The 20,672-nt window shown below is 42.7% G+C and overlaps 2 protein-coding genes across 2 annotated transcripts; both read right to left on the bottom strand.

Annotated features, from left to right (window-relative positions):
• Positions 1-3,074: 3,074 nt before the first annotated feature.
• LOC131263323 (uncharacterized) lies at positions 3,075-6,901 on the bottom strand. The gene is made up of 5 exons (XM_058265504.1): positions 6,784-6,901; positions 4,791-4,879; positions 3,586-3,877; positions 3,354-3,500; positions 3,075-3,291 (listed from the first exon to the last, which is right to left on the bottom strand). Exons 1-5 carry the CDS (start codon positions 6,878-6,880, stop codon positions 3,134-3,136), a joined length of 783 nt encoding a protein of 260 aa, XP_058121487.1. The 5' UTR covers positions 6,881-6,901; the 3' UTR covers positions 3,075-3,133.
• Positions 6,902-12,126: 5,225 nt separating this feature from the next.
• On the bottom strand, positions 12,127-19,714 carry LOC131263446 (nonsense-mediated mRNA decay factor SMG5). Its single transcript, XM_058265647.1, has 5 exons — positions 18,841-19,714; positions 14,580-17,496; positions 14,378-14,510; positions 13,719-13,877; positions 12,127-13,648 (listed from the first exon to the last, which is right to left on the bottom strand). The coding sequence occupies exons 1-5, from the start codon at positions 18,876-18,878 to the stop codon at positions 13,428-13,430; spliced, it is 3,468 nt and encodes a 1,155-aa protein (XP_058121630.1). The 5' UTR covers positions 18,879-19,714; the 3' UTR covers positions 12,127-13,427.
• Positions 19,715-20,672: the final 958 nt, after the last annotated feature.

Below are 20,672 nucleotides of genomic sequence, written 5' to 3'. Positions count from 1 at the left end.
CAGCTTGATCTTTCTGAAGCGTCTACTGGAAGGATTTTAAGAGCTGTTTGCACCAGATCTAGTTCGGAGCAAAACTCTCTTCGTCCTGCTTTTCTTCTGTTTCTTCTGCCTACCCAGTCACTACTCCCGGCTAGCCAACGAACGGTCCACCATCGCGACGCGGACGTGCCCGTGACATTGACTCGAAACCGTTTGAAATTGAACTGTAATGCGGGCTGCGCATTGATGATCGTTTTATATAGACACGCCGGGCACCTGCCCATTGGTATTGGTGCGTCCCCATTGTGTCGCTGTCTGTGTCGTTGTTGGCTGCTCCTGACAGGTGAATGTCTGCCCGCCCCGGGAATGTTGCGCCCGGCGTCCCTGGAGCAGGGACGCGGCTGCCTCCCGATCGATCGCATGCTTCCCGAGCGTCTAATCCGGTAGTATAGTGCTGCCCGAATGGTCTGGAACAACTACGCGTAGTCCGCTTCGGGGCGGCGTAGTGTTTTTCGTAGTTGTCGTTGCCCATCGGGTTCACTAGCGTGTGTGTGGTCACGCAAGAATCGATCCGCGGACGACCGAAGCTCCCGTCGCTGATCCAGAAGAAGAAATCTTCGCCCACAAGATAGGAGCGTAACACTGACGGATATAATCATAAACTTACTGTGATTTAAATACAAAAACTGAGTAAAAATACTTAAAAATATAAGAGTTACCAAAGAGTGATTTCTAGTTTGGTATTTATGAGAACGAATCACACTCTCTTGTAGATAAACTAGAGCAATACAAAAATCAGAAAATTTCGTTCTTCTCCGCAAACTAAATACAAAGTTTCCTTGTGCGAAATATATGTTTTACTTTTTTACAAACATTTTAATACAATCATAAAAAAAACAATACAATCGTTACGAAACGCAACGCAAAGAAATTCTGGTACATAAAATGTATGAGAGACAAAAGACTTCAACGGTTTGCTCACGCCTTATAGGCGACGAACCCCAAATAGTTTAGGGGGCGCTTGAAAACGCAACTCGAACGATGATCTGAGGTTTTACTTTTTTTTGTTTTTTATAAAAAATACTTTTTTTTGTTTCTAAATAAAAACATATTTGTAGTGTGTCATAACTGCTTAAGTTTGAGCTACAACAAAAAGTCGTTAAAATGGTTATGATTGGTACATTTATTTGTTTCAGTCTTGTGAACAAAGCCAGCAAAAATTGTATTTATCATAAGAAACGGCATACATTCAAATTAGATATACAATTATTTAATATCTGAGTACTTAAACTTACTTCAACAGCTGCAACACGATTAATGGAGAAGTTTCACTAGCTTCGTTCTTCCAGGATACACCAAAAGCACCACTCTTCGGCTTGCGTCTTCCAAAAGCCCTGTTTCTCTTAGGGAAATCCGAGATGTCAACTCTTTCATTATCCTCCATCTTGACACCTCTTACCGTATTCTTGTTTGTTTCATAGCAAGGCCTGGCTTTCCTATTCGTCCGACAGAGAAACGCTCCCGAGTGTGTCTGTTACGCTTGTCTTTTGGATGTCCATTGCTTCTTGTTTTTGATCAATACAATCCCATTCAGATAGACTTTAAAGGCTTAAGAACAATCCTGAAGAATCAATAGCAGCATAGCAGTCACCCATTTTCTATGAACGAAGTGAACCTTTTCGACTGAGGTTATACCATTATTTATTCCGAAGATAAAAAGCAACTTCAATGAAATGAGAAAAAATATGAACGGCTTTTCTTTTGCATTTATTGTTGTGTCTCATTAGCTTCTGTAGCTCTCCTGACTAAATACAACAATACAGCTATTATGTACTACGAATAACCTTTTATGGGTTAAGAATGGGGCCATTAATGAAGATGTTAACTACCCGTTTTGCTGGTAACGATCTTCGTTATTTAGGGGCACATTCATTGCTCCATAAAAGGAGTAGAATCCGATTTAAATCGTTATCTTCTTCGATGTCATCACAGCTTAGAATAATAATTTTCGGGTAACAACATTGCGAAATTGATGTGTGTTTTGCGATGAGATAAGTTTCTTTTTGCCATATCAAAAATAGGGCCATTTAAATTAACAAAATAGTAACGGGGAAAGATAAAACCCAACGTCGAGTTGAATTAAAGCTGCTAAAAGCTCATTTAGATAGCAACGGAATTTTTCCTCGCTTAAATAATTTTAGGTACTGACGCAGGCAATGCTCTCATCGCTTAATTCCGATACGATTCACGTCAGTTGGAGCACTTCTCGAAGCTACAGGGCAAACAAGGTAAAGGTTACTAGCTACAGTCTTGTGGTTTCTCCGGTCCTCGTGAACAGCGGATTAAAGTTAAGTCGATATTCAACCGCTTACTTGAAGGGGGCATGGTTTCAGAAACGAGGTCTTGTTCAAGCCAGATTATTTGGAACCCGACGTATTTTCCGAAATGTATCCGGCAACGAAAGTGTCAAAGAATTAATCAGCTACAGGGGGTTTTTCAGCTTCATAGAATACGAATGGATGTTTTAAAAGAGAAAGCAATCTGTGCTTTGTTTTGTATTAATTTTCTAAAAGCATCAAATTATTACGTTAGACGTTTCACTACAACGATCCATAATAGTACGCAGTACAATTAAATAAAGTTTTAAAATGATTAAATGCTGCGAAAAAAATTGCTTTAGATTAAATAAAAATTACATATTGAAATATACCGATAAACATTCTTCGATTTAAGTACATACATCATGTTTGATGAATTCATTCTAAAATTGTTGCGTGATTAAAAATTTCGTTATTCCAAATTATTACATCGCGCTCCACCAACATGAAATAAAAAATTAAGCTGTTATATCTGTATTTTGAAAAGATTCTCTGAGAATGAATTAACTGAATGAGGGTAATTATGATTTGATAAATACTATTTCATATGAATCTGATTATAAGAATGTGAGTAATTATTTTATTTTGGATCAATTGAATGTGATGTAATAAAACTTCTAGCACGAATTTGCTATAATTCATTGTCATCATTCAAACGTAAATCGCAAACAAGGTGCATTCAAAGAACGACGTTTTTCATCGTTTATTAATAGACATGGTTTTCCCACTTTTCTTGGGACAATATCACAACCCAACGACGGTTTGCCATCAGTCGCTTACTCCTGCTTCGGCAGAAGTCGTCGGTAGGGAACACGCAGGAAAATCTTGTTGACCACCTCAATCATCACCGGTTCCCACACCTGCCGGCTGGCCGGGAGCAGTTCCTTGTACATCATTGGCCAGTACTGGTTGACAAATTCCAGCGCAATCTGGTCTGTTGGTGGAAAGAGAGAGAATGAGTGCCTGTCGACCTCACAAGGGTTGACCGTGACTTACTGAGTTCGGGATCGGGGAACAGGCCGGTAGCGTAAATCTTCATGTCGCCAACCTCCGGGCTCATGTCGAAGCTGTCGATCTGCAGGTACTCCTCGCCGTTGCGCTCCGTGACCTTGCCGGCCATCTTCCAGGTGGTGGTGACATCAGCTGGAATGAAAAGCAAACGGGATATATGAGCTTTCCCCGGTCGTAGGTTGAAATTGCGGTGCCGGCTCACGAACCGCCAACTTACTCATGCTGTTGTTGAAGTAACCCTTCGATGCCAGCTTAATGCTGTTGAAGCGGCCTTCGCCCTTGAAGAAACCCTCGATGAGGATCTGTGGGAAGCGGACGTCCACCTCCAGGTTGAGCGTCTTATCCGTGGCCGACGCATGGACGTCCATAATCTGGGCCTTGCTCATGCCGAACGTCTTGGCGTTCTTAACGTGCATCGAGGCGGACATCTGATTGCGCTTGTAGTCGATGTAAGTGCTCTTGGACACGAACGGGTCCAGCGACGGGAAGCCTAGCGATTCGATTCCAACCTGTAAAGAAAATGAACGAGTTAAATAGCTTTGCTCGTTGGAGGCTCATTACTAAAGCAGGTATTTTTTTATTTGGCAACTTTTTTAAGGTTGAGATAGATATTTTTCACTGAGCCATTTTGAAATACAACTATCCCTGTTTTCTTGTCTTAATCATTTTTTCTAAACGTCTGATTCTATTTCAATTAACTCAACAAATGTAAAGGAACCAAATAAATCACCACCATTCCAAGCATTTTTGGTCATTACAAATAATGTTTGCATGTAAACTTTTGCTCTGCTTGGCATGACCAACAAATTAATTTCAATTATGTAATTTATTTATTTTTAATTTAAGCAGTTCTTTCAAATTACACCGATTGATTAAAAAAGATAGGAATGCTACTAAAAACTACTTGAAGTCCAAATATCTTGTAGTATCAAACTTATCTAAATTGAAAAAAAAAAATCATTTATGGATAGTAGATAAATATACTGTTAAATATGCCGAGAAGTTAATCGAAGCATCAAAATGCCGAATCGTAACTAGAATCAACTTAACAAATATGCAATTCCCAGCTATGCGTCAATCTTTCTTATGAAATATACATTACGCATCATGCATCCAAGTTAAGTATTCATTAAATTGTTTTTTTCGCATTGCATAACCAGTGCGCATGCATGTAAAACAAACAGAAATCAACTGCTAGCCCACAACGAGACGCCGGACGTGTTGCGTAATGTGCACGGCAACAATAACGCGAGCAAAAAATTACGGTCATTACGGATGAAGGATGTTTTCCAAGCTACTACCCTGAACCTCTGACCTTTTGGCAAGTCAGCCTTGCCCGAGTAATACACGACAGACGCCAAGCGGCCGGTTAGATATATCCGTTTTAAGTCGTTAGTCGGTTCGGCGCGGCGCTACTCTCACCTGCATTTCCGGCAACATACGCTGGATCGTGTTCTTGATGCACTCGCCGAGTTCAGGGCCATCGCGGTAACAGATTTCCATGAACGATGCTGCGAACGATAAGTTGGATTCAAGGTTAGGAAGGAGCAATGATTGAAGATAGATATCGCAACAAACGTCAACACAAGTCACGGCTTGTGATCAGGAGTCGATCTTCTTTTACAACCCGAGCTTGGGTGTACGTTTTCCTAACATATCATGCATGTTATTTTTACATATCATGCCCTACGCTACGCCATGGAGCTAATCGATTCTGTAACGCTCAATTACTTGCATCTTCTTTGGCCACTTAATTACCAGTGGCTCTTGATCTCGAAGTGCCCCGGACGCAGTCGACTGTTTGATTAACGATAGCAAACTGCGTGAGAATAGAAAATCTCGGGCACAATAGATTGAAAACGCGTATTTTGTTGATTACAAGGACAACTTGAAAAGGCAGGTTATAATGTGGATTAGATTCCACTCACATTATGCAAAAATCTTGAGTGTACTTCAGTGGTTGAAAATTGTAGCGATGTTTTTAATAAACGATGGATTTTACTGCGCGGTTGTTTGACATTGCAAACACCTTTACTCTGCTATGTGACTTAATGAGTTACGCGAAGATTCTCCGCACAATATGACCACGCCAAAAAGAAGCATGAGACGATGACTGCATGTTCGGAAGCGAACTTAAGAAAGCGAAATTTTAATAATTACCTCCAAATTGGTACTTCACGATTAGCGCTCGACTCTAACCCACTTCGTTCTGCCCTGTTGATTATCGCTTCGCCTAAATTGTCGAAAAAAAAACCTATTTCTAGCTATCAGACATCATGATGAATCAGTTTAACGTCTGCATGAGTGATTATCTTGGTTAGCTGCTGTTGAAATTAATTCTTTTTTGTTTGTAACTTTGTTCCGCCGCCAAGGTCAAGTGGATACTATGTTAACCAATGCTAATATTCCTTTATGCGCCATTAAACTTTTATCTATTCTCGCTAGTTCTTCCTTTTCATAAATTCTCCTACTGACGCATTTATGTTGTTGTTTTTTGATGATGTGTCTTTTGCGTTGCTAGTTTTCTAGTTTCTTTTCCTTTTGATTAAAGTGAATTTTGTAAGTCTATTTGGATTCGAAAACATGTTTCATAGTTTTTAAGTTCTACCCTTATATCATACATTATCTTCAGCTTTTTTATAAACTGCGCAAATAAATTCAACGATATTCTTCATATAAATAAAATTCTTCTTATTGATAATTAAACATCTTTTTTAAATCTATTGGACGTAGGTGAATATTAAGCTCGTTAAGAAAATGCAAACTTTTTTAAATCCCTTAAACTGAATTTTATCAAATTTTTTATATATTTTTATATTGTTTTTCAATACAAGCATGGTGAGAAAATAATCTGACAACAAGCCAAACCATGTTGGTGTTCTTTAGTTAACTCCAGCTAGTAATGTTGTGCTAACTAAATAAGACAACTGTTAGCCATGGTATAAGGATTCCTTATTTGCGTAAACCAAATGTAGGCCAAACAAACGGTGAATTATCAAGAAATTTAAACATTTTGGTCAATTAAATGGTAGTTTTAGCGTTATGCACTAATGTGTGATCGACATGACGTGCAGAAAAACGTGTTCCTTCCAAGATAGTTGTTATCTCTTGACAACCGGCAATTAAAGAATGTCGCTGTTTTCGTTAGCACCAGTATTTTAAACAGCCATTTGGTCACTACCCTGGTGGCTTGTCCAATTCTCCCAGTCGTTTGATATACACTTAATTAAAGTGACCATCTGAAAACTTGTTAGCTTTACACTGTGACTTGAACAGCGACCAAAAACCGGAAAATATGATGCTGTCCAACGATCACTTCATGCACAAACCAGAAAAGCAGACCTCGCAAAGGGCAATGTTTTTTCGCCACAATTTTGCAACGAACTTGCGAACGAATGCTGTACGAGCTACTTACGCAACTCCACCTCCGGATCGTCAACGAGGGGCTGCGGGGCGGCGGCGGAGAGGCTCGCGGCAAGCGCGACGCCACACAAAACCAGAATCACTTTCATGGTGTCCTTGGCCGGGATGAAAGGAAGGACCAAACAACTGCAGGAACGGACACTGAGATGTAGTTTTATTGCACTCCGATAAGCACTCGGTTCGCTGTCACGAGCCACGAACTGTCGATCTTGCTGGTAGGATACTGTCTGAAAGTCGCCGGACGATGGTGGGCGCTTTTATAGAAATGCGGCCCCCAGACTCTCCGGTTTCGATCGCAAAGGCAGCACTTGAGATTTTTCACTACGAGTTCTAGAGTTCGTCGGCCATCACTAAGACTGCTGCACATCGGGTTCCTCCTCGCGCACCCCACAGTTCTCCGAAAATGGTCCTCCCTATCTAGTACACGGTTTCACTTTTAATTCATCATGATGATAGCAATAACTCAGCTGTGTGTTTCAGGTTAATGGTACTCCTCGCGATCGATTCGGTTTATGCATTTAAGGGTTACTACGACGCGTGTGCGTGTTTGTACGATGAAACGAACAAGTTATAGTGCAGTAATGTTGTTTCTCTTTATTAACTTCAAAAACGTCGAATCACAGCCGGTTTTGAGAATCCAAAAGTGTTCGAAAATACGGCTGCCCACTTTCTGGATAGATCACATATTGGGTCAGTAAGGAAAAGAGGGCAAGTGAAAGTGAAAAGCCACAAATGAGGATACAAAACGGAGGTCTCAGGCGAAAGCGATGAAAATGGTTTATGAATGTTTCACAAGTTCACCAAGCTGATTAAGATGAGAGATTCTTTTATGGTTGTTGATATCGTTTGCGTGTAAAAACTGCGTGTCACTACAACTGTTGAAAGAAGTGCAACGTATCAGAGGTTGCAAATCTTATCCCACGAAAACATTAGTTTTAAAAACAAAGTTTGTGTTTAAATTATGTAAATGCTCAGCAATATTTTCGCAAAGCAAATAATCTCTAGACCAGTGATGTCAAACTCGTTTCACCTTGCGGGCCGCATTTTCTCCCAAAATAGGCTCGCGGGCCAAGCCATATAATTGATTGGAGTGATGAAAATATGTTCTTATCAATGTGGTTTTATCTTAACAGTCAATCATGTTTTACATTTTCACATTTTTTCATATTATATTACTTCTTATAAAATTTATAAATTTTGAGTAAAAGAGAGGGTTTTTTGCTCAATCATTTTCCAAATTTTAATGAATTCAAATCAAGTTTATTGAAATTTATGTTGCAGTTCAACACTATTGTGTATTTTGTTAATGATTTTAGAAAAGTAAAGGTATTGTAATTACAATAGCTAACTTATTGCTCCGCATTTGTTATTTTGTTTGGAATGGTCTTGTAGTATAGAAACATTTGTTTTCTATAAACACTATTTATCCACTTGTCTAGAAAAATCTGTGTAAAACCTTTGCTGCAAAGTTGCATATCACTTTCTTATTGAAATAGTTTAAATTGACATTCGTTAAGTTCTCTTGCAATTCGCAGTTCATGAAAAAATTTACATTAAATATTTTGGTAATTGCTATAAGCCTATACTCAAGGATCCAAAATTTCGATGTAATGTTTCAAAGGGGTCGCGGGCCGCACCCAATGGTCTTGCGGGCCGCATGTGGCCCGCGGGCCGCATGTTTGACATCCCTGCTCTAGACATACCCTGGCCAGGTTTATTGGGTTGCCTGTTGCATGCGAGGGTTCAACTTTTGCACAATAACGGTATAAGCGTAAGAACACTTCATCGTTGACTTAGTGACTGTTTTCGGTCAAGATGATCCACTTAAAGGTTACTAAACTTTTTCCTTTTCTATAGTCAGTGGATATTCAATCTTCTCATGCTGAAAAAGGTTCGCTCACGGAGTGGTTTTGACTCCAAATCAAACAAAATTATTCTAGTCAGGAATGTAAGCCGATTAATCGTTCAAACCTAAAACGTGTTGTAAACACGTGGTGTCGATCTATTGTTGGTTGTAGATACTGAAGTACCGTGAGAAAAACTGTTTTTTATTCGATTATTGGTTGAACATGTTTTAAACCGTTTTCTACACATTTAGCATAACATTATCAAAAACTACAAACTTTAAGAAAATATTGGCCACAGTAAAATACAATTGTAAGTCAATAAAAAAAATAACAAATTAACAATAAAACACTACCGTATACATCGTTGGATCTTGTTGTTGTAAGAAATTACTACCTAATTAAGCGTACTGAAGATGGTCGACGTGGTTTGCATAAGTTTGCCATCACTGCCACTGGTTCGCAGGACGTTCATGATGGAAATTGAGTGCACAAACGCACAGATCGGATAATCGTGTGTTGACGGAGTTGACATCAAATTCGGTGTGTCGGGCAACCGGTTTGCCCTACTGAATGGTGGCGCAATCGAGCGTTGACCGCGACCGGGGCTCCTTTGAGAAAATCGTTTACTGGAAGTTAAACATACTGCTTTAACCTGTTCGAATGATGTGTGCCTTATGAATGATTGATTTTATGGTTGGTGGGGTCAAAGTGGAAAGTTTAGAGTACATTTTGAAAGTGTTGAGCTGAATGCGTTGTTGAACTTTACATGTTCAAAATGTGTTTTAGTTGAATGAAGTAGCACATTTTTTTTAATTTTTTATAAGGAATTTTACTGCGAATTGTTGTTCTCAAAATAAGTTAGTTATAACGAACCGCCAATTTTTTTTATGTTAAACCACCTGGACAATGGTTACCGCCTGAAATCGAGGCTTCAAGGTCAGGGACCGGTTGTCAAAGATATCATGCTTACTGCATGTATTCTTTTGTTTCGCATTCACCGATGTAGTATTAACATACAATTGTTGAGAAAGTGGCGTTTGCTAACAGGGCTTTTTTAGTATTCAATGCAAAATATTTTCCAAAATAAGCATAAATCTAATGTTGCTGAATCATTTGTAGTTATGTCATATCCCTATTGCAGAAAGCTTACTATCTGCAGTTTCTAACGAGAACGTAAGGCTGACATTTTCTAAGCAAAAGATCTAGCATTTCCATTCCATCCATTTGAATTACAGTATTTGAAACACAAGTAATAATGCATGATTACGCAACAACTGATTGTTTCTTCCTCAACCATCAAACCCCTATGACTGGTATTGCGTCATAGCTATAAGAGAGAGAGAGAGAGAGAGAGAGAGATAAGAAGAAGTATGTTTTCCATTTCTTTTCACAACTTCTCGAAAAAATGATTCTAAATAAATTACGCGTTACGCTATACAGAAACATCCGGAAATAGAACCCGCTTGGATCAGTCACTGTCAAAGTCCAACGCCGATATGCACGAACCCACGTTTAGCATGTGGCCCCTCAAGGCATGCCACCCGGTGGCCTTAGTATTCCGTGCTCTGACTGACTCCGGAAAAAGGCACTACTGCAACAGGTAGCCTGCCATCCTCCGGAGACCTCAATGTGAACGGGTTAAGGCTCACGGTACATCTATCGGTCTGGGTTGAGGTGAACCAATGGCGTTCGGAAGGCCCTTCATTGTCACGACTGGAACCAGCTACTGCTGGCCGCTAATCGAACAGGATGCTTCGGTTATTGATTACGCTGGTGGCCGGTTGGTGCATCACAAGCATGCGTGGTTCAATCGGTAGCTTAACCTGATAGAGATGTGCGGTGTAACAAAAGATTTTATGGGCACGACACGTGTGTGCAATCATGCCGAACGCACGAAGCTACATAGAAATCAATTGCGCGAGTACGATTTCCTTCACTTTTCACGATCAAACACGATCGATCAAGGAGTATCATAGAACTCAGTACAACGGAACCGGATCAATTATGCTAAATAAACGAAACATTAAAATAGAACTAAGTACACTAAAAAAGTAATAAATCTCTACTACTAATCTACAAAGAAATTACACCATGTTGTAAACGGGAGCTCTTAAATTAAAAAAAAAAAACAAAAGACGGGCAAAAATTTTCCCGCGCGAAAAAAGATCATTTCTCAAACCTTGTTCTATTGTTTCACGTCGTGGCGTATATTATACGAGCGCGTGAGGATGGGGCATGTTAATATGATTTTCGAGGCGCCGCGAGAACACGCACGCATTTCCATACTGATGAGCGAATGCATAAATGTACCACGCCTAATACATGTATGGTAATGACACATTCCTGAACAGTTCTTTATACTTTTTTATTGTTTTGCCTGTAATATTAAAAATTAACTACGACACAAAATTACCAACCACGTAAACGAAAATTGCGTAAATTGATTTAAAAAGGCAAAACTGTTTACATGACCAGGTGAAAGAAATGTTTGAGACAATCATTCGACAAACGGAAAGCCAATTAGAATACACTTTTGAGTCTTATGAACAACCAAATTTATGATTAGTGCATCATATCTGGCAAGGATTAATTATCGGATGTTCTTCGAAGGACAACACGGTTGATATATTTCGCCAATTCGTATTTTTATTCATGGAAGCATTTAACGCAAGCTTTGCATAGAAAAAAAATAATACGGGACAGTACAGAATCGGAGCATAAATTATATATCGTAATATCTAATGTTTTTGTTTAAGAATATAAAACCGAATAGAATGATAGGAGACGTAGAAAAAAAAGTGTGTTTTGTTTCCTTTAGTTAAAAAAAAAATGAAAATATGCGTTTGCAACCGGTAAACAATAGTTTGTAGAAGGATGTTGACGTCTTTATGCTCTGTTTGTATGCAAATCGTACTGCTGATTGAGCTAAATTCCTGCAACTCAATTCCTATCTCCAAGGATTGGTTTGCATTTGTAGTCTAATCTTCGATGGAACTGATGGTTAAAGTATCGTAAATCTGCATGAATTCTTCGGTGAACTTATAGATAGAAAAAAAAAAGAATAAATGATGCACTACAATTACTTTTCGCTTCACGCGATGCGAAATTCAATGCGCGAAGACGGCTGAGTTATGCTCTGCCACGGCACATCGGCATGAAATGAACTGACCAAAGGAAATAGATACGTTACGACGTAGCTTGAGATCCACACAGCAATGGCAACAGTTGCTCATGGAAAAAACGTATTCAGAGAGTTTCTCGGTGCTGAAAGGCTCATTTTAAGTCTGATCTGATAGTTCGCTCAAAAGACCTAATTGTTATGAAGAAAGAAAACGAAGTGTTGGAATGCGTAGAACTCAGGAGCATTGGCGACCATCTACGAACTTTCGACCCGTCTATCAGGTTGTAGATGTCCGAATGATGAAAACCAAATAAGCGATTCCCCATACTAAGAGCCATTTCAAGAAGACTTAACCTTTGCAGGAAACTTCACTAGAGTACGGCGAAAAGCCAATGAATAATGAATTTGAGAAAGACCGCCTGTTACGTTCTGTTTAAATTAAAGTTATTCCTAAACGTTGCATCTGGCATCCATACAATGCAGACAAACAGTTCGCAGCGTAGCAAAGGAAATCAGGATTAGCAGATCGGATTAACTTGTATACACTCATTCCCCATTGGACAGAAAAAATAAAGAATATTGCAATTTTTAGGACACCGAGCTACGTCCTGCACTTCCGAAGTTGATGGGGAATACTTGCTAAAGTAGTGCCATGCCTCAAAGGAGTTTTCATGCTCATTCAACAGTTCACAGTTTACAACAGATTTAAAGTTCATATTGATTTAATTTTGAGAATGATTCTTGTTAGAAAAATGACTACGCGCAACGAATACGTAGGGCCATTTGTTCGCTCGAAAATGTGTTGTGTACCATACAAATAAAATGAAAACCAAAATCCATCCAGCGCTGCGTTCCCATTACAGATGGCATCTGCTCGATCCATCATTGCTGGCGTTTGAAAGAACTCTTCTCCTATGTTCAATGATGCGTTTTACCTTTACTTCAACATTTGCGATCAATTGCTCGTGGTACTTCAAAATTATTCTACCTCTCGACATCACATTCTGTGTACTCCTTTCCTTTTTTCTCGATCGTGCCTCGCTCTAGCTTGTATGGAACAAATCGTCTCAAAGATTTGCTGCTTGCCGTTGCGATGCAGGACGAACTGTTGATGTTGTTTGTATTCCTGCACGCCGGACGAACGACGGAACAACTCGATACAAGAAGCACAACAGCACCACGTGTCGGAAGGACCCGCTAATGGTGTGTGTTTGTGTGTAGGTTTGTATGTGTATGGTGTAGGAATATCTCGCCGAAGGATGAGAGAGGACGAGAGAATACACAGCTTCTGCGCCACGGTTCACACACACACACGCAAGGACATGAGAATGATCGAAACGAACGAACGACGCGCACGTGTCTCGAACCAAATTGATTCTCACTTCCGACTGAGTTCCGGTCGTCTAAAGCATCTTCCTTCAGCAGCCCTTTGGCTCACTGCTTTCTTTTCTGGTGGGGATTGGGGCGGATGGCGACAACGGTACCCAGAAGGAGACACTTGTATGCTTTGCTTTTGTTGGCGGCTGACTTCTGCTGCTTCGCTGCTGTTTCTCTCGATTTTCGCGTTAATTTCTTGCTCCGCTTCTTGCTGTTTTGCTCGTATTCGCATGTTGGCTGCAGTTAAGTTAGACCAAAGACCACTGTTCGGCTTACGTCACTCGACGACGTTCATTTCCGTTTGTAGCTGGAGTAGAATGTGACGATCTGTTCGAACTTCACCGGGATGGCCTCCAGAATGCCGGTGTAGCTACTGCCATTGCCGAGCTTGCGATCGTACAGGCTATCGCCGGACAGGTAGGTGATTATGTCGGTACAATCCTTGTCCGCGTGGTTGGTGACAATGTGGTTGCAGAACTGTACGATCTGCTGAAAAACCGAACCGTCGCGATCTGTCGGATTGTAATAATACTCGTTAGTTTCCGAACGCATTCTAGTAAAACATTTCATTCGAACACTTACCCAACTTTTTCGGGATCTTCACCAACGGCATCGGCAGCGATTCGTTATTTTTCTGCGTGCGCAAGAACCGGTTGCCCTTGCTAAATTCAATCTCCAGCCACTTGATGGCATTGCGTGCTCCTTCGCTATGCTTTTTCAGCTCATCCAGATCGCTCAATACTGAAAGCAGTAGAAACAACATTTGATTAGTAACTAAACTTCAAGTTTTAGCTTTGAATTACAATGAAATTTAGTAGCTTCAATAAAGCCATAAAACTGCCGATATTCGCTAAGCAAAATCCCACCGCAATCTAGAGAAGTGCGTACTAAGTAAGAATCAGTAAAGTAGAATCTTTCGCTTGAACTGGTTAATTTAAATCCTCACGGATAACAGATAGTTTTTATAACTCGTTTTACATTACAATCGTTAAGAGGGATTCGAATCCGAAATAGGGATTTGAAACCCAAAAGTGCGTAAAACTACAAGGAATTGAATCTCAATTAGGGATTTAAATCTTAATCACAGATTCGAATCTCAATCAAGGATTCACATCTCAAACAAGGAATTCCGAATTCCATAAGAATAATTAGTGAGAATAAAGAGAGTGTGTTCAAGATCGGTAAAAAGAGAAGTTTTTTAAGTTTCTGTGCAGTTTAGGTAGTTTATGGGAGACACTTACCAGCGCTAGGAATCAACACGACGAACTTCTTCGTTTTGACCAAATTTTTCACGATCGCCGTGTACTCGGTCAGACATTTCGAGTCAAGGACCAAATATGGTGTCAAAGTAACGTTCACCGGGCGTTTTTTGAGCTGAAAATAAGGTACACAGCCCGTAAATATTGATAGGAACCGTCCCCACCATGACTCCCTTCTACTTACCTTCGATTCGAGCGTTTCCACCTCGTTCTCCAGCCACAGTCTGCCCATGACCGCACTAAGGTCCTTTCCTTCTTTTCTTTGCTTTTTCTCCTGCTCGGGACGATGTGCCTGTTGCTCTTCGCCGTCCTTTACTGAGCTAACGCAGCCATTCACTTCTTCTTTCTTAGCGCAACGCTGCAGAATTCCGCCGTTTGCTCGATTGCGAAGATAACCCTTCTTCGTGAAGAGTGTAGGAGCATCGTTGCCGTCGCCGTTCGCTTCAGCAAAAGCTTCCCGTTTGTACTGGCGAATGCGATTGCGCTTGCCCTCTCGCGAAAGTCTAAACGCAGCGTCACCATCCACATCTGGTAAGACTCCACGTCCGTTGCGATGCTCTCGGCGAGCGGTCACACCTCGTCGGCCATCGTAACCCACACGTTGGTTACGATTTGCACCGTCTCCACCTGCATTCCAGTCCGATCGTCGTTTGGCCTCATCGCCCTTCTTAAGGTTGGTGCGGTTTTTGTTGCCACCTCCCCGCTGTTGCTGCGAGCCCTTCTGTCCCCCACCGCCCTTCTGTTTCTTACGTCCACCTCCAGCAACACCTCCCGAGCGGAAGCTGAACTCACGCGTCTTGGTGAGGAAGGAGTAGCAAAACTTCTTCGACTTGCACACCGCGAAACCGAAGTCGACCAGCTTCATCAGCCGAAGGAAACTTTCATCTTCACGACTGATCGCTAGCTTGTAGGATGTTTCCCAAGCGAGGCCATCCTGCGCCAGTTCGAAGAGAGGGAAGCGTTTCATGGCGACGTCCTCCTGCAACGGAATCGAACGACGCTCGTTGAAGATCGTCTGCAGATCGTCTCGCAAACCCGGCACGGTGATCATGTCGCGCGTGAAGTAGAACCGATTGGTCAGCACGTCCAGATTGAAGTAGTTCAGCAGCTTCATGATGTTGTGCAGGAATTCCGGATTCGATTGGTAGCAGTTGTGCAGCACGTCCAGATTGTCGGACAACATCCAATCGAACAGCAGCTTTAGCGAGCGCAGCGTCCGTTCGCAGTGCGCAAACTCCAGCACGATGTTGGGGTTCGGTTTGTTGTAGCGCTTCTTGAACTTCAGCTGCTCGTCCGGAACGCTGCCCGACGCCCTGCGCTCTTCGCCACTGCGCGGGTTCTTATCCTCGTTGCTTCGTTGAGCGGTCGGAAGAGGTTGCTTGTCGTTGTCACGTTCACGACCACGCTCGTCCCGTTCCTCGTCGTCATCCTCGTCGTCGGAGTATTCATCATACGATCCGAAACTGGACAGCGACATAATATCTGCCTCGTCGTCATCATCTGCCTCTTCTTCTACTTCACTTTCCGTGTCCGGCTCCGATCCATCGGAGTAATCGTCCGAATCGTCCTCATAGCGCGCTTCTTCTTCATCGTTCTCATCCTCTGACTCGCTGGCGTTTGAGAACGCCCTACGTCGGCGACGCGAATGCTTCTTCGAACGCATATCATCGGTACCACCATACTCCTCCTTTGTTGAACCACGGTCTCGTTTAGCAAGCGACTTTCCTTTACCATCCAATGTGTTGCCGACGTTCTCCTTGTTGGCCGTTCCATGGCTGTCCTGACTTGCCGTACCCTCCTCAACGCCGGACGAAGATTTTTGATCCTTCGAAAACATCATGCCGGAACCGTGCGACTTCAATGTCGACCGGGCACGATGGACTTGTTCGTCGTACGTCTGATACTGGCGGGCATACTGCTCGCGAAACCGATTGTCCTCGCGCACTTGCTCAACCATCCACTTCTCGATGCCCATCGTGCAGTACTCGAGCAGCTCGGAGCACAGCGCCACCAGGAACGCGTTCAGACTGTATATTTTGTCCGAGTTGCTCAGACGAATGCGGTGCATGCAGAAGAACAGAATCGACACGATCTTGAAGATCATATCCTCCGTCATGTAGTACTCGTCAAGAAGTTGCCGGAGGCCCAACACCTTTTTAAAGTCGATCAACACCGAATGGCACAGGGCGGTAAAGTCGGTAACGTCCTTGTCGTAAAAGAAAACGTCAACCACCAGCAAGAACGTCGCGATGAAATCTTCTATCGCACGATCATCTCCTTCGCCCAGACCGGCATCATCCGCGATGCCGCTCCCGCCATTCTCCAGGTGGCGAATGTTCCGCTGAAAGATGTTGCTCACATTGGTTTCGCTGCACTCGAAGGGAATCGCACAGCACAGCGAGTACAGGTAGTGGTAGACGGCATCCAAGTTACAATTCTGCCCGGTCACTAACATTCCCAGCTGGTTCTGCGCCATTCCGATCTTGGGGTTCAGCTTGAATGCCTCCAGGTAGAAGTTGCGCGTGCGTTCCAGCACCTCCACCCGGTTGCCGATGTTAAACTCAAGCTGATAGCGATGCAGATCGCCCAACGAAATCAACAGCGAGTGTATAGTTTCCAGGGCGTAGGATATCTCTTGCTTGGTGTACAGTTCGTTCTTTTGCGTCCCGTCATCCGCACGAAGCTGCAGTAGTGAGTAACACGATGACTCCTGCCGCAGAGCTTCATCGTCGTAGTCCTCCAGCAGACCATAGTCGACCAGGAATCGCATCATATCCAAGTGGAAGAGCTCTGCAAACCGAAGCACGATGGCCTTCAAGTAGTTGATTCCCTCCCGGATCAACTGATCGGTCGCACGTTGCAGTACGGCTCCAGTCGTTCGACCCTTCTGACGCTTCAGTACGTAGATCACATCGTAGTAACCCTTGCGCCAGAGGATTTCACGAGACTTTTTGCCGACATTTTCGAAATCCTCAAACATCAGCTGGATACATTGCGCGACTAGTAGGCGATGGCTGAGCAGGAAGCTCGGATCCAATATCTCTTTGGCCGTCAATGTCGCCTTACGCTCGTCCTGTCCTTTCACGAGGGTATAGACCGACCTAAAACAGGGTAAAAACAAGTCAGACAAATATATTGGTATGTTGCCAAACGAATAAAACACTACTGACATGAACAAAACGAACATGCAATCGAACTGTGGAACTATTTTCGAATCGGGCCATACGGTTTGATTTTCCGTAATAATAACACATTTGTCTATATGGTCTGTCTTAAAACTTGTGGTTTTCAAGTCGTAGGTGGGCCGGTACAGCATTTACTCTAAACGTTATCAATTTCACCCTTGCTTATCACCACAAATAGCCTCCTCCTCCCTTCCTAATTCACGAAAGAAATTGCACATTCATCCACAGCTTATATTTCTTGGAAACTTAGATAACTCATTTGGAGGAAAATGAAAGTGAATCAAAAAAAAAAAAGTATCTTTAATTTTATCACCGATATTGAATTATGGGAATGCAAAATAAACAAAGCATATGGCAGACCGTGTTTTCAATGAAAACGACGTTTCTAGTGTACAGCATACATATTATTGGAGGTAACCTTTGCATTCACGATGCAAGTAAACATGATATTGAAAGCATGATTAGTATAACATACCAGACATCAAACAAGATGAAAAGTTCGACAAATTTGAATGGTTCTTGGCTCTCCTTTCATCTTTCAAAGCATTATTTGCTCCAAACATATTCCGCAGTGGAAGATATTCGGCGACACACTATGCGTAAACATCTCGACCACTATTGGCCTTGAACGACGACCAGGCAAGGAAAATAGGTTGTTTACAAAATTTGTCCAACGCACAGCGCCGCTAGAATATCCCTGCCTGCTGCTTACGTGACGAACAACCCGTGAGCATAGCGGAATGAAATCGGCTGTGGTACACATTCGTAGTCGTAATCGCAGCACACATTCATTTCTTATCGATGCGAGAAAGAACGAACCACCCTTTCGAATAAGCGAATGTTTTGGTTGTTTGATTTTTCTTTTCGCGACTCTCCTTGACTATTCGAATGGCACGGTAGTGCTGAGTGTTTCTTGTGAAAAAAACTATGCATGCATGCAGGTATCGAACATGAGACACAAACACACACATACACTTCTTACGGCCCCTTAAACACACACACGTTCCGTCGTTCGCAACCGTCATAATAAATTGTTCCGTATTCGCGCTGTCGCACGATGGTGAAATCCTTTTCCAATCAGGAGCATCATGGCTACCAGCAATTCTACTGTTTGTGAAATCCTCTCCCTTTTTCTAGCATTCTGAACAGCCAGCAGCTGTGCATACAGAATCCGTTCACCTCGGGTGACGTAGGTCCAAGCTCATACACTTACAAGACAATGTACTCAAAGTGCACGATGCCATGCATCTAATGTCTTACCTGAACAACTGCTTCACGTCGTTGCTAGAATATTCCATGGTTTGCCAAACAGTTTCACACCGGCTAGGGGTTTCAAATTTCCACTCAAATCCTTGCAAGCGGCAAACGAAAATCCTTATTCCTCTACCACAGAAATGCGCCACAAAGGAATGGCCGCGTTGTTGCTGATTACGTATTTTTTTTCCTTTTCCTCCCAAAGGCTGTGTTCGTCTGACGTCGTCGCCGTCGTACGATGATGTTTTTATTTGCCTCGCACTGCTGCGCGGCCTCGGCCTTGCTTTGCCTTGCCTCTGTGCTCACGAATACTGCCGCTTTGGCTTCCTTCAAGATATGGGATTTATTTTCAGACAACACACTATCTCCCACGATGCGCGTACGGAGGGGCTACGCAAAACGGTGTAGCACCAGCACAAACCGCGAGGAAACGGCGTCCGTACCGAAAGTGCTGCTGCAGCAGGATGCAGTACTAGGAGTTCTCGTTTTCGTTCTCCGGCGGGGCGGACACAGCTTTCGTAACGATGCGTAATTGTTGCACCCCCTGCTGCTATCGGGAGCGAAGAAATGATGAAATAAACGAACAGTGCACAAACTGCTTCGATTTCGTTTCACTACTGGTTACTTCGGTCAAGAAGTACTGCCGCACAGCGCGCGGGCAATCGAATCACCACCAATCGTAGCAAACGGGGTTGTTGAGGGTTTCACTTGCTTCCAGTCACTGGCAAGGTTTGTAATAACGAATGAATACATCTTCAACGCATGATCACCGCTAGTCTTCATCACAAACTAGCCACACTCGAAGCTGAACTTGAATAATGCTGCTGCCTCGCGGTACCGCGTGTGAATGACGAATTTAACTACCCAAATCCGAAGATGATTTCACAAGACTTCGCAGTTAACTGGCGCACAAACACGCATGTAATTCGCGTTTTTAGCACGTCCGTCACTTCGAATGACAGCTGCACCCTTTCGAGGTAGCTAAAGACGCAAGGTAAGCGCAAGGTAAATACAACTTACCATACGAAATTATGTGGCGAACGTTTTTCCTGGAACATTTGGAATACTGCGGAAACTTGGGGAAGACATTTCCCAAAATAACAATGGTTTTGTTCAGAACAGAAATTCGAGAATTTTTTATAATTCGAAAAACAAAGGCGCCTTATGCGGTAGAAAAGATCCATAGCAAGCAGTCTGATGTAACAATAGGAAGCATGTACGAATGAAGATCGGCCTCGCAATCACAATCGAACGATGAATCACGGTGCTGGTGGAACAATGAGTAATCCGGGTATTCCACTATTTTCCGTTGTCTTCAAATCGGTACCGTGTTTGCGCGAGGAACGAGATGACAGCAGCAGCTTCGATCCGCTGCTGCGCTGTCAAGAGTCACCAGTTTCCCGTCATATGGACTGCTAAGTAAAACGGACGCAAAACATCTCAGCACGAAGCAGTAGCACGGACGAAAGGGCCTCGCGAGTTTGTGTTTCCACAGTTGTTGAGCGCAGTTGTAAAAAGTTGTTCCACTTGCCAAACAAACCCTCCGATGGCGCTGGTGGACAAATCCTGCAACCGTGTCTTTGCCACGAACGCCAGCTAAATCCTGTGCCTGCCAGTCTCACGGGTGCTGGGTCTCATTCGTGCTGGTCACAGTAGCACGCGAACGGGACTGCGTTTTCACGCAGATTGAACTATCACTCGTCGTCCCGGAGAGAACATTACGGATGACCCACAGATCGAATCGAGTGGGCCAATAATTACGTTGCGCCACCGAGGTAGTAGCCCTACCAGTCGGTGTCGGTACGAGCACAAAGTGAAACAAGCTGGAGCTAGGGAAC

Source organism: Anopheles coustani, chromosome 2, assembly GCF_943734705.1.
Source record: "Anopheles coustani chromosome 2, idAnoCousDA_361_x.2, whole genome shotgun sequence".
NCBI lineage: Eukaryota > Metazoa > Arthropoda > Insecta > Diptera > Culicidae > Anopheles > Anopheles coustani.
This window is presented reverse-complemented; position numbering and strand designations above follow the sequence as displayed.